Source organism: Lepidochelys kempii, chromosome 8, assembly GCF_965140285.1.
Source record: "Lepidochelys kempii isolate rLepKem1 chromosome 8, rLepKem1.hap1, whole genome shotgun sequence".
NCBI classification, from domain to species: domain Eukaryota; kingdom Metazoa; phylum Chordata; order Testudines; family Cheloniidae; genus Lepidochelys; species Lepidochelys kempii.
The window spans coordinates 104,729,388-104,742,322 of NC_136387.1; the positions used below are offsets into that span (position 1 = coordinate 104,729,388).

Genomic DNA, 12,935 nt, shown 5'->3' on the forward strand with positions numbered 1-12,935 from the left:
AGGCAGAGAGCAAAGAGGAAATGCCAGGGAAAGAGCCATTCTGCGGCACAGGGCAGGGGAGGACAGGCAGGAAATGGAGCAGGCTGAGTGTGTTCCCCCCCCCCCCAGCCTTGCAAGGAGATGGCTCAGGCCCAAGTTTAAAGGGCCCCAGGGTGAGGGCGCTGGCTGGCTTGGGCGGGGGAGAATTGAGAAAGAAACAACCCAGGTAGAAAATGGAGCTTGAAAAGAAATCTGTGCCCAGGATTATACAATGGGGCGGCCTGGGCTCGCAGGGGGCTGGACTCAGGGCCCAAGGATGATCCTTCCAGCTTGGATTGGATGTTGTTCCCGATAAGCTGAGTTTCCTGGTTATAATACACCTGTTAGGCCGGGAGGTACCAGTGAAATCCTGCCCGGCTGCCCCAGTATAAGAACAAGGTTCACATTCAGAGCGGCAGATTGGAAGAACAAGAGAACAGGTGTTAGCAGGGACGTGGACTCATAGCCCCAACAGGGGATCGGGTTTAAATGGAAATGTAGGAAAATGAGCTGGGGGGGGGTGTCACTGCCCTCTTGTGGTTGGAATTGCGACTGCTCAACTGTGTGCTATAGACCCTGCACTGCTACCAGCTAGGGGAGATTCTCCTTTAGCCCACGTGGTGGGGGGCTTGGAGGGCCGATGCTTCCAGAGTAGGAGGCGCTGAGTCCCAATGGAGGTCTGAGTGGCCCTGCAGCCTGGCAAAGGGGTTGGCAGGTCGGGGAAGCGATGGATTTATTGTCCCAGTGACTGTCAGACTCCCCCATGGCGTTGGTGCTGGGTGCTCTGGCTGCTCGGGGCGGATGGAGCTGGAAGGAGAAAGCCGAGGGGTTGCACCCACCATTAGCAGGAGCCGCGAGGGCTTGTTCTTAAGGCAGCGGTAGAGGGTGTTACGGAGGAGTAAGCAGCTTTATTGAGAGGCTAAAGCCCTGTCTGGATCTGGCTAGTTACCCCTTCTGCGCTGCAGCGCTGGTGGTGGGGTGGAGCAGGGGTGGGGCAGGGGACCGCGGTGGTAGGGGCCTGCTCCTATTACTGGTGGGGCTCGCTCAGTGGATTGTATGGTGGGGTCAAGCCATTCGAATGCTCTGGTAGTCAGGGTGGCCCTGGCAGGGGAGCTGGGCCTGTCCTGAGACAGACCTTTGACATTCCCCCCAGCTCTTGCTCCTGCTTTGAGATCTGGGGGGACTGGGGTTCATTGGAGATGCTGACTGCAGTAGGACAAGCCAGAGTAGATACAGCTCACCTCAGTTCTGACCTGAAGCTCCCAATCCCTGCTCTGCAAGGCCAGTGCTGGGTTCCCCTCCCCCAGCTCTGAAAATGCCCCTCCTGCGACCCGTAGCCCCCCTTCTGTGTGCACCCTGGCCTCCACCACCCAGCTCGAGGCAGCTCCGGTTTGACCTCCAGCCTCTGTGCTGCTTAGGCCAAGCAATGGGCACCAGCCATGCTGACCTGCGAGGCCGTTTCCACTTGGCCCTGGCTCTGCTGGGGCCGGGGCCCTGGGAGCACATGGCAGCACGTACTGGCCCGTGCTCAATGATTAATCTGAGCCTGGACTGAGCCCCGGCACCTCTGGGCCTGGCAGCCCCGAGTCCCCCGGCCTTGCCACAGCAGTTATGAAAGTAACAGAACTCGCTCGCACCCCGCCCCGGTTTCAGGACGAATTAAGCACTGTCTACTCTCAATATGTCTCTGCGTGCTCGAAGTCGGAGTGAAGCGAATCCTCCACCTGGGAACCCTGTCCCTTGCCCGGGCTCTGTTTGTCCTTGCAGTCAGGGGGCCTCGGGTTCAGAGCAGAGCCCTTCCCCCGCTTATCATGGTTTTGCACAGAGCCCCCTGCGATAGCTGCTCAAATATTTGCTGAGAGCTCACGGTGTGTGTCCCTTTCCCAGTGTCCAGGCAGTGAGTTTCCCCGCTCTCTTCCCAAGCGCGGCCATTATTCAGTGGCCTGCCTGTAAGCTTCCTTGCTGAATTCCCCCCCAGGTAACGAGAGAAACACTGATGGGGGGGTTCAGTTAGGTGCTCAAAAGAAGGCTCCTGGTCATGGGTTAATGCACTGGCAAAGTGGCAGCAGATCCGTGTTCTTATCCTGTCTGACACGCGTGTCTCGGAACGTGGGGTAACAAATAGCCCCTTTGCCTCAGTTTCCCCACCTGAGTCTGGGAGTAGCGCGGCTCCTGGAACGGGGGGTGGGTGGGTGTGTGCTTTGAGATCCTTCTGGTACAGATGGGGAAACAGACACTCAAAGGTTAAGCAATGTCCCCAAGAGCATGCAGTGAGCCTGACTCCCAGGCCTGAGCCCCCCCAGCATTTTGTCAATAGCCTTCACCCTAATTGGTCCCTGGGCCGAGTCCTCTTCCCAGCCAGCCGGCTCCCTCCCTGCTAGTAGCTTTCTTCCCAAGCAGGCAGGGTTGCTCTCTGAGCAGTGATGGGCCAACCCAGCGCCCACCCCCTAGCAGCCCCCCCAGTTTCTCTCTAGCAGGCCTGAGGGCGGAGAGCGCGCGGTCTCGCTACCTGGCGAGGCAAACCATGCCAGCCACACACAGCAAACCGCCACCACACGTCCCTCTCTCCAGCCCCATTGAGAGCAAAGCCCTGTACAAGGGATTACGTCACCCACCACTGCTCTGCAGCCACCTCTGGGGCAAACCAGAGCAGCTGCTTGGGAGGGGAGGCAACAGACAAAGCTCCTGCCTGGAGCTGAAGCTGTGGGTGGGGGCCGGCTGGAATTGCCTATGCTGGGGCACCAGGGTTAATGCTCTTCCTCTGATTGCCAGCAGAAAATTGAGGTATCTTCTTGGTGCTGGCTCCTAAGACCGCCTGCTACTGGCTCAGCGATCAGGGCCCCTGCTGTGGGATTGCCTCCCAGCCGAGCAGTGATACCCCCCACTGATCTGGGAGGAGCATCCCCCTCCCAGCCTGGTGGGTGGGTGTGTGCCGGGGGCGGCGGGGTGGGGGGAGTATTGACTTGTCTGCTTTTTCAGCAACATTGCGCCTTTTCCCAATGGCGCTGCCGGGAGGGGCTCTGTGCCCCGGGGGAGCTGGCTGTGACCCCGAGGCCCAGCCGCTGCAGGGGGGCCTGGCAGGGGCCTTCGAGTGAACAAGGAGCGGGGCTGGCGGTTGGCACCGGTAGGCCCTGGCTGGCTTGTTGTTCCCCACTGTGTGTGTTGGGGGGAGCTCTGCGGCCGCCCCCAGCCTCCTCCCTCTCTCCTGGGCGGAGCAAGCCGGGTGAGGAGATAAAAGGAGAGCTGGGGGCTGGAGGGGGTGCCTCCCCCACCCGGGAGAGCACAGAGCACGGGACAGCGGCACTGGACACAGGCGAGAAGGCAGAGTATCTCCGGCCGGTTTCTTTTGGGACTGGGCAACTCTGAGGATGCTAGGGGTGAAGGGCCTGATCCTGAGAAGTGCAGGGAGTTGTGGGTCCTGTCAGGGTGAGGCCAGGGGTGTGCTCTGTACACATGGCTTGGAACAAATTCCTGGCTTGGGGTGGGGAAGGGGGTTGGGGGCATTGCAGGGCCAAGAGAGAATTAGTACAAAAGGGATGATACTACAAACCGTCTCTCTGTTCTCAGGCCAGTGTCCGGGGGGGGCTCTCATCAGTCGAGACTGGGGGGGGGACTATGGGGCTCTGCATTCGACGTGTTGGCTCAGCATGGCAGAGGTGTGATGCAGGGTTAAGCATCGGGCCGGGCTGGGTTTATTCCCCACAAGGGAACTCAAAGGCAGAAAAGAGCTGGGTGGGATTTTTCCCAGTGGAAACGGCAAGAAATTCCCAATGCTGCCCCACCCCCCCAAGCATCATTAAACGCCCCCCTCCTCCCCCATTGCATGCAGCGGGTTCTGTTTGCCTGTCTGCTGGAGAGCAGTAACTGTCAGGCCATAACATGCTGTAGATGCGATTGTCTCTGGGGACTGGTGCTCCGGGTTCCTGGCTGGCTGGGTGTTTAAAATCTTGGCTGAATCATTCCATGAGCTGCAGCTGTGGACATTCACCAGGAGTAAACAGGGCCGTGTGGGGAGAAAGACTGGGGACAGCTGTAAACACCAGTAACCAGGAGACCTTTCAGGACAGGCCGAGTGAGGGGAAATGGCAATTATTGGGCTAAAAACCTAGGGACAAGCCCTCCCACTCCGGGCTGGTGTCCTGGGGGCGGGAATGAGCGGTTTGCTTTGAATGGCTTTTTATACTTTGCACTCACTGTATTGCGTGGCTGTCCATGGAGTGTCTGTGCTTCACCAGCACTAATTCATTAGCCCTAACGACCCCGCTGCAAGGTGGGTCAGACTAGTTATAGCCTCCGTTTTACAGGTGGGGAAACTGAGGCACAACGGTATTGTTACTGGCACCCTAAAGTTGCAACAGGTAAGTGAAGGGATTTACCCAAGATCCCATAGCAAGTCACTGGCAGGATTTGGAACAGACTCCAGGAATGCTGGTGCCAAGTCCCCGGATCTAGCCATTAGGCCCCATTCCCCTTCCAGAGATGGGAACAGAACCCAAAAATCCTGACTTCCAGTCCCCAAGCTATCCACCAGCTCCAACTCCCCTCCAAGAGATTGGACTAGAACCCAAGAGTTCTGACTTCCAGGCCCCTAATCTATCCACTAGACGCCCCCCTCCTTCCAGAGATTGGACTAAAACCCGAGCCCTGGCTCCCCTTGGCCCAGGCGAGCCATTTGAACACTGCCTTCCAGTCAAGCACGTGCACTGAACGGCCGCACGTTTGTATCGCTCCCAGGAAAATCAATGCAGCTTTGTGCTCCCGGGCAAATGTTGCAAAACCCACCACTTGCTCGCTAGCCAGTACAAACAGGGACTTATCACGCCACTATAACAGGCAGCTGTTCTACACAGTGGGTGCAGCTGAGCCTTTATGTCAGTGTGGGGGGCTGGGACCGGGTTGGGTGGGTTTTGTTTTGAAGTGGCAGCTGTTCCTCCCCCCTACCCCATAAAGAATATGTACGGGCTGAGGGATGAAGGGGTTTGATAGCGGGTCCAGGGAGGGCCCCTATTTCTAGGTCGCTGGCAGGATCCCTGGAGAAATAGATTGTTTGTTTATGATGCACAGTAGCATGTGGAATTCACTGCTGCGGGATTTTATATAGGCAAGAAGCTTGGTATGATTGTTATAAAGATCAGGCTCCTCTAAAGATGGATCACACCTGCACTTACATTAGCTGGGATACAAGTGACAAGGGCTTTCGGTCCACACGGGCTGGTGCAGCGAGGGGCTTCCTCCCTGTTGAGTTGGTGCTGACCCCAACACCCCAGCACAGCACAAGGTGCTGTATTTCAGCTGAGACTTAATTTAGAGCTCCCCCAGCACTGTCCCCAAGAGAAGGGCTGTTAGCCGGAGTGGCCCAGCCGGCAGGTAATTAGACTCCGCTCTTTCCACTGAATGTGGAATTCTCCCCTCTGTTGGGTGGCTTTGCTGTGGGTCACAGATGCTGCTTTCCACCCCAGAGATGGCTGCATTTCAGTGCTGGGCGAACAATGCCTGTATTTACAGCGTTGTTGGTCAAGTGCTTTGGGATGCTTCTGGGCAAACAGCGCGGTGGAGATGGAAGGCAGTCTGCTCAGGCTCCTTGGGGATTGTGGGGGAAAGGGTGTGGAGATGCACGCCCCTGCATGGGTCTGTATCAGGAGCTTGTGTCTGAGCTAACCTGGAGTGTCGTCCCCACCACCCCAGCTCAGAGGAGCTCCGCTGGGGGAAAAGTGGGTGTCTAGCCAACCCCGTCTCGTGTCTCAGCTACTCCCCTTCTGATCATGCAAGAGCGATGGTCAATGCCAGCATGTCTCTACCACTCCTCTCGCTCCCCAGGCCGAGGAGGGGGTGGCTAGGATGGGGCTCCCGACCCTAGCCCTGGCTACCCTGCTGGGGCTGGTGGTGGCCACGCTGGCAGAAGTGGCCGAGAACAAGACCCGGCTCTGCCAGCCGGCTCCACTGTGGGAGATCAACGGGACGGCCCCGATGGCAGGGGCGCTGGGGCAGGTGACGGTGGTGGCCCTGCTGAAGGCCAGCTGACAGTTCTGCCTGAAGCAAGCCAACAGGTGAGCAAAGGCGGGGGGGTGCACCACAGGGTGGGGAGCAGAAGATGGAGCTAGGCAAGGGGGAGTGGGGAGCTGGGGGGTCTCAGTCCATTTTCCAGTGGGCAATTGCCACTAATTAGCTCTGCTCCCTTTGCTGGCAGCCTCAGCAGAGGGATTATGGAGGCCCATGGACCACCCCCCCCTTTCATCCCCAGAGGGCAGGGGCAGCAATCCGGGGCAATGTCACGTCCTTCCTCTTTGGTGTTTGCGCCGGGGGGTGGCGGGGTGACCGTGACACAGAGCATTAGCGAGAGGTAGATCCCGTGGCCCTGTGCCTCACCCGCACTCTCCCCACCTCCCCAGTCTCGGGGGCTTGCGTGAGAAGCTGTCCCAGGACGGGCTGGCCAACATCAGCTACATGATCGTGAACGAGAAGGCGCCGCTCTCCAGGGCCATGTTCTGGGAGCTGAAGCGCCTGGCCCCAGAGGGGGTCCCCGTTTACCAGCAGGAGATCTTGGAGCCGGATGTCTGGCAGATCCTGGACGGGGACAAGGACGACTTCTTCATCTACGACCGGTGAGTGCCTAGGACCCGGCAGACCCTCCTCAAGGCTATCTGCCCCTCTGGGGCGCACACCAGCCAGTCTGCCTTCATTTCTAAGGAGCAGGCTCCGAGTGTTTATCCTGTGCCCAGCATGTCTGAGCAGCCTTGATCCGATGGCTCCTGGTCAAGGAAAAGAACTCGAAGCTTTATGGAGCACATCCAGCCAGGCTGCAGGGCTCCGGGGACCTGGCTAACCCCCCAACTGGCCTGGGTGAAACCTGGTCGGGGAGGGCGGGGGAATGTAACACAGTGACACACATAGGGAAGGAGCAGTCAGGATTCCTGGGTTCTATTCCTGGCCCTGAGAGGTAAGCGTGGCCTAGTGGTTATTGGACTGGGAGCCAGGACTCCTGGGTTCTATTCCTGACCCTGAGAAGGGAGCATGGTCTAATGGTTATTGGTAGGGTTAACAGCGAGCAACTGTGAAAAAACGGGACGGGAGGGAGTAATAAGCGTCTATATAAGAAAAAGTCCCCAAAATGGACTTTAAAAATGGACGGCTGGTCACCCTAGTTATTGGATTGGAGGCCAGGACTCCTGGGTTCTATTCCTGACCCTGAGAGGGGAGCGTGGCCTAGTGGTTATTGGGTTGGAGGCCAGGGCTCCTGGGTTCTATTTTCAGCTTCACCCCTCATTTGCTGTATGACTTCTAGGTAGGCCACTTAACTGCTCTGCACCTCACTGCAGGGGACATGAGGTTAACTCGTGCCAGTGATGCACGTGGGGATCCGGGGAGAACAGAACTAGGGAAAGGCCAAGTGATGGTGGTGGCGTGTTCTCCTACTGCTCGCGCTACCGCTGCTGAGCCTAAATGGCCACGTAGCTGCTGGCCGAGGGGGCTGTATCCTGGCCTGCTGGTACCACCACCCACCGCCCCAGCTGTCTGCTCTGCTTCCGAAGAGCTGGGACCGAGCCAGCCAAGGCCTACCCCATGAATGCCCAAGGGAAGGAGGATATTGTTCATTACTGATTGCAATGCCCACAGCTTTCCAGGCATTTTCCAGACATGCCAGCGGGGGCCATCCTGCCCTCAGGCGCTCACAGTTGGAGGGTAGATGGACAGACAGACAAGCGGAGGCCAGGCAAGGGGCATAGCAAGGGAGTCTCTGTACAAATCCCTGAGAGTCACTTCACTCAGATCCTGATCCACTGATTTGGGGGCGGGCCCCAGGATCTATCACCAACCAGACTAAACCCCCTAGTCCCAGGCAGCCCGCACTATGGGGATCCAACTTCTCTGTTTCTGTGCCCATCCCTCTGCCCCCAAGGCCCTCCATTTCCCTGCCCCTCCTCTGCACCAAGGACCCCCGCCCGGCTCGGTCATGCAATCTGCTCCCTGCCTTGTTGTCTTAACCCTCCGATATCGCCTGCTCCAGGGACCCTTGAACTTTGGCCGGTGGAGGGGCCAGCCGGAAAGCCTGGGGACAGGGTGCTAATCACACAGCACAGTCAGCAACCTGCCCTGGGATGTGCTGGGGCAGCGCAGTGGGCCGGAGGGGCTGGGAACTGCCAAGAAAAAAGGGAGGGATTCAGACTGTGAAGGTCACAAGCCCTTCCTGGAGCGGTGGTTTTTCCCACCTGCCTTCAGTGTCTTTCTCTGGGGCTGGCCTGTGCGTCTCCTCCCCTCAGTCCAGAGGCGCTGGCCTTTCCCTGGCTCTGCCACTGACAGTAGCTGAGGGTGGAAGAAGCTCTGCAGCCCCCAGAGCCCCCTCCCTTTACCCACAGCTATTGTAAAGCAAGGCAAAGACGCCCCTCCTCTGCCCCGGATCCTTGGTGGGGTGCTGGCTCTGGAGTGCCGGCCCCTCTGGCTCCACACCCACAACCTTGTACTCCTAGGGTTGGGCATTCCACTAGCCAGGGTGGCGGAGAAGCATTTCCCGAGGCCCATGTGTGCCTGGGAACAGGGAAGGGGTGTTAGCACTGATCCTCCTCCCCCCGCCAGTCCTTCTGCCCAGCCCCACTTGGCATAACCCAGCTGTGACCCCATACTACACAGTCAGTGGTATCGAACGCGGGCCTTGGTGCTCTCCCCAGCCTCTATCCGCCGAGCTGCAGGAGAATCGCCAGGGTCTGTTTGTAGCATTACGGCTTTTATTCTTGTCTCATGCCCCTGGCCACTCGCGGGTGACAGAGTCACGAACATGTGAGCGGAGCCGATTCCTTCCAGCAGAGGGCAGCAGCGCACAAATACACGTGTCTCGTGCATTCTAATGGCAACACCAGCCCTCGCTCTTAAGTCAAGGCACCGTGCGAGGGTCTTGGGAACGTGCAAGGGTGGGGCAGGAGACGATGGGGATTTCTCACTACGGGAGCACTGGCCTTTCAGGGCGGGGAGGGAAGGCAGAGCTGGTGTTAAGGTAAACTGGGGGAGAAGCTCAGCATCTCAGCCTAACCGGAGAGGGAGCCCCAGGAGGTAGTGTGGCCTAGTGCACTGGACCGGGAGTCAGCAGCCCTGGGCTCTATTCCCAGCCCTGCTGGGTGACCTTGGGTGAGTCACTTTCCCCATCTGTAAACCAGGGATGATGACCCTGCTCTCCTTTGTGAAGTGCTTTGAGATCTGCTGATGGAACGCACTAGATGAGAGCAGGGTGGCATTCACTTTCCCTGTGTGGCTTGGGGCCGGAGGGGTAGATGCTGGGGAAGGAAATAGGGGAAGGCCTTTAGGGTTAAGGGTGCCAAGCTGGGTTGCTGCCCACTGCACCTTTCTGAGCCAAGAGGTTTGTCCTGCTCTCTGGGGCACCAGCCTCCGTAACTCATCCCCAGGCTTTGCTCTGCAGGTGTGGCCGGCTGGCTTTCCACATCCCGTTACCCTACAGCTTCCTGCACTTCCGCTACGTGGAGTCGGCCGTGCGCTTCACCTACGCCAAGGATGTCTGTGGCAACTGCTCCCTCTACTCCAACAGCACCCAGGAGGTAAGGAGCAGCTCATGGTGCAGGCCCCAGGGTCGCATGGGGGTTGGAGGCCTCATCTGCCCCCATGGCGTTTGAACTGACCCATCCCCCTGACCGAGCCACCTACAGCTTCATGGTGGTCGCAATACTGCACCCCAGGGACTCTCAGGGCAGCAGCAGGGAGAGCTGCCGTCCTCCTGTTCCCCTAGCACAGCCCCCTGCTAACAGCAGGAGATGAGACTCCCCACCCTTTGTTGGCAATATAGGGGTTATGGTAAGAACATGAGTGGTCGTACTGGGTCAGACCAAAGGTCCATCTAGCCCAGTGTCCTGTCTGCCGACAGTGGCTGGGGCCTGATGCTTCCGAGGGAATGAACAGAACAGGGCGATTTCGAGTGATCCATCCCCTGTCGCCCAGTCCCAGCCTCTGGCAGTCAGAGGTTTAGGGACACCCAGAGCATGGGGGTGGGGCCCTGACCACCTTGGCTAATAGCCATTGATGGACCTGTCCTCCATGAACTTATCACTGATGTTGTGAAGGCCAAGACTAGAACAGGGTTCAGAAAAGAGCTCGATAAGTTTATGGAGGATAGGTCCATCAATGGCTATTAGCCAGGATGGGCAGGGACGCTCACAGGTGCCGACATTTCAAACAGCCGGGAGGTGCTCGACCCCCGACTCCAGTCAGCACCTATGGGGTTGGGGTCCCTAGCCTCTGTTTGCCAGGAGCTGGGAATAAGCAACAGGGGATGGATCACTTGATGATTCCCTGTTCTGTTCATTCCCTCTGGGGCACCTGGCGCTGGCCACTCTCGGTAGGATACTGGGCTAGATGGACCTTTGGTCTGACCTAGTATGGCTGTTCTTATATTCCTGTGTAATTCTTTTTTGAACCCAGTTATACTTCTGGCCTTCACAACATCTCCTGGCAAGGAGTTCCACAGGTTGACTGTGCATTGTGTGAAGAAATACTTCCTTTTGTTTGTTTTAAACCTGCTGCCTGTTAATTTCATCAGGTGACTCATAGCTCTTGTGTTATGAGAAGGAGTAAATAACACTTCCCTATTCACTTTCTCCACACCAGTCATGATTTTATAGACTTCCATCGTATCCCCCTTTAGTCATGCTCTGAAACATGCCACTTTTTAATCTCTCCTCATATGGAAGCTGTTCCATCCCCCTCATCATTTTTCTTCCCTTTCTCTAGACCTTTTCCAATTCTTTTTTAAGACAGAGCAACCACATCAGCACACAGTATCCAGGTGTGGGCATACCATGGATTTCTAGAGAGGCAATATGATCATTTCTGTCTTATTATCTATCCCTTTCCTCATGGTTCCTAACACCGTTCACTTTTTTGGCTGCCGCTGCACATCGAGTGGATGTTTTCAGAGAATTATCCGCAATGACTCCAAGATCTTTCTTGGGTGGTAACAGCTAATTTAGACCCCATCAGAGACTCTCCACCCCCTTTTGGCAATATAGGGTTTATGATCCCACTCTGATTCTATCCAGTAGGGGGCAGTGGTGACACAGACCCCCCTAGCCAAGTCATAGAATCATAGAATATCAGGGTTGGAAGGGACCTCAGGAGGTCATCTAGTCCAACCCCCTGCTCAAAGCAGGACCAATCCCCAATTTTTGTCCCAGATCCCTAAATGGCCCCCTCAAGGATTGAACTCACAACCCTGGGTTTAGCAGGCCAATGCTTAAACCCTTGAGCTATCCAGCAGTGTACATGCATGTCTGTCTGTCTAACACACCAGCCCTGATGTTACCTTCCCAGGCAAACGGCACAGCAGAGGGACCCAAGAGTCTCAGCCAGCCTCCTGAGCTGGAAGAGAAGGAACAGGAGCTGGCCCCCCACGAGAGCAAAGCCCACCGCCCTCACCACCACAGAGCCAGCAGCAACAGCGATCCCCAGGCCTCCTCCCCCACCCACAGCCACCACCAAGAGCCCGCCCGGGGGCAGCAGCCGGAGGTGCCAGCACCCGAGGAGGAGGAGGAGGAGGAAGGGGATGTGGCATAAAGGGGGGTGCCGCGTGCTGTGGAAATGCCACAAGCTCACCGCATGGCAGGATGGCCAGGTTCATTCACCAGTGTGGGACTCTGTCTCCCACGCACAGATACCCCCGCCTGCACAGCGCTCCCCGGTGGTGGTGAATGGCATAGCGCTGCCCAAACAAAACCTCGCGTGTAGCACAAGCCCCTGTGGCACCAGGTACGGCCCTGCTAGGCCCCCCCACCCCCGAGGCCCATCCGCGCCTTTCCGCGTCCTTCCCTCTGCATCGCAGCTGCCCGCGGGGAATATCCCCCGCCCCCAACACATGGAGGCACTGCAGTCTCCCACCTTGGGGCCGATTCTGATCCCTTCCTCCACAGATCCCGCTTGTCCGCGCTCAATGAAGCCCGTGGCGCAAACCGGGCTCCCCCGGTCACCACGGGCCGACGCTGCGCAGAAAAGCATGTCAGGGGAGTGGGAGTCAGAACCGTCCTCTGCCAGTGGGCAAGGGGCTGCGGGCGGTAGGGCTCTGGTCCTGTAACCCCGAGCCCCAGTCCCGTCCCCGCACCTGGATGCTGCTACCCACACTGCTCCTGAGAAGGCAGCCGCTGGGGGACGGCCTGGGGCCGGGGGAAGGTTTGCTGTGACGTGATGAATGGGGCAGGAGGGTGGGATGGGACAGTGGGCCCTACCTGTCAGCCCTCCCTGCCCCTCCCCCTACTCTGCCCCTTCCCAAAGCTCTCCCAGCCCCATACATCTGCTGTCCCTATTTTTCTCCCCACAAGTCCCAGCCCTCCAACTTTGGCCCTTGCCTCTCACAAACCCATCAGCCAGGGTGGCATCCAGGGGCTGCTACATGGGGGCAATTCAGGGTCCCAGACAGCTCAGCTCCTCGAGCCAGGGGAGCCGACCCCCAGGGGCGAGGGGGTGTGATGGGTCGGCTGGGGACAGGGGAAAGAGCTGTTGCGCAGAACAGCCGTGCAAATAAACCTCTCTGGCGTGAACCGGGCCCAGTCCTGCTTTCCACGGCGCCTGCGTTGGGAATTCCCATTTCACAGGCTCCTTCGCCAGCAAGCGGGGCAAGGCCAGGGCTCCCCCAGCCCTGTGGGGTCGTGGGGAGGGCAGCAGTTAAGGACCCCCAGCAAGGAACCAGTTGAGCTCAGGATCTTCTCCCCTCTCCATGCTGTGTGTCTGGGGCCCAGCGTCACAGCACCCAAGCCAGGCGCTCCTGGGGGTGGGCAGGGGGTCGGGACAGGAGAGAGGCCAGCTGCAATTGGCCGTCTCCCTCCAGGGCCAAGCACTCTCCACCCCGCTTCTGTAGCAAGCGGTGTCAAGACCACATCCTCTTCCCCTCTCTCCCCCAGGGCCGGGGGGATGAGACGGCCTCTGTGCAG

The 12,935-nt window shown here is 58.3% G+C and overlaps 1 protein-coding gene across 2 annotated transcripts; it reads left to right on the forward strand.

The window, feature by feature from the left end:
• Window positions 1-141: 141 nt before the first annotated feature.
• LOC140916611 (selenoprotein Pb-like) lies at window positions 142-12,505 on the forward strand. 2 transcript variants are annotated; one of them, XM_073358281.1, is made up of 5 exons: window positions 142-205; window positions 5,836-6,065; window positions 6,408-6,620; window positions 9,425-9,560; window positions 11,326-12,505. In XM_073358281.1, the coding sequence occupies exons 2-5, from the start codon at window positions 5,857-5,859 to the stop codon at window positions 11,566-11,568; spliced, it is 801 nt and encodes a 266-aa protein (XP_073214382.1). In that variant the 5' UTR covers window positions 142-205; window positions 5,836-5,856; the 3' UTR covers window positions 11,569-12,505. The 2 variants fall into 2 exon arrangements, with proteins under 2 accessions (XP_073214382.1, XP_073214381.1); XM_073358280.2 differs by lacking the exon at window positions 142-205 and adding an exon at window positions 4,320-4,376.
• The last annotated feature ends 430 nt before the right edge of the window (window positions 12,506-12,935 follow it).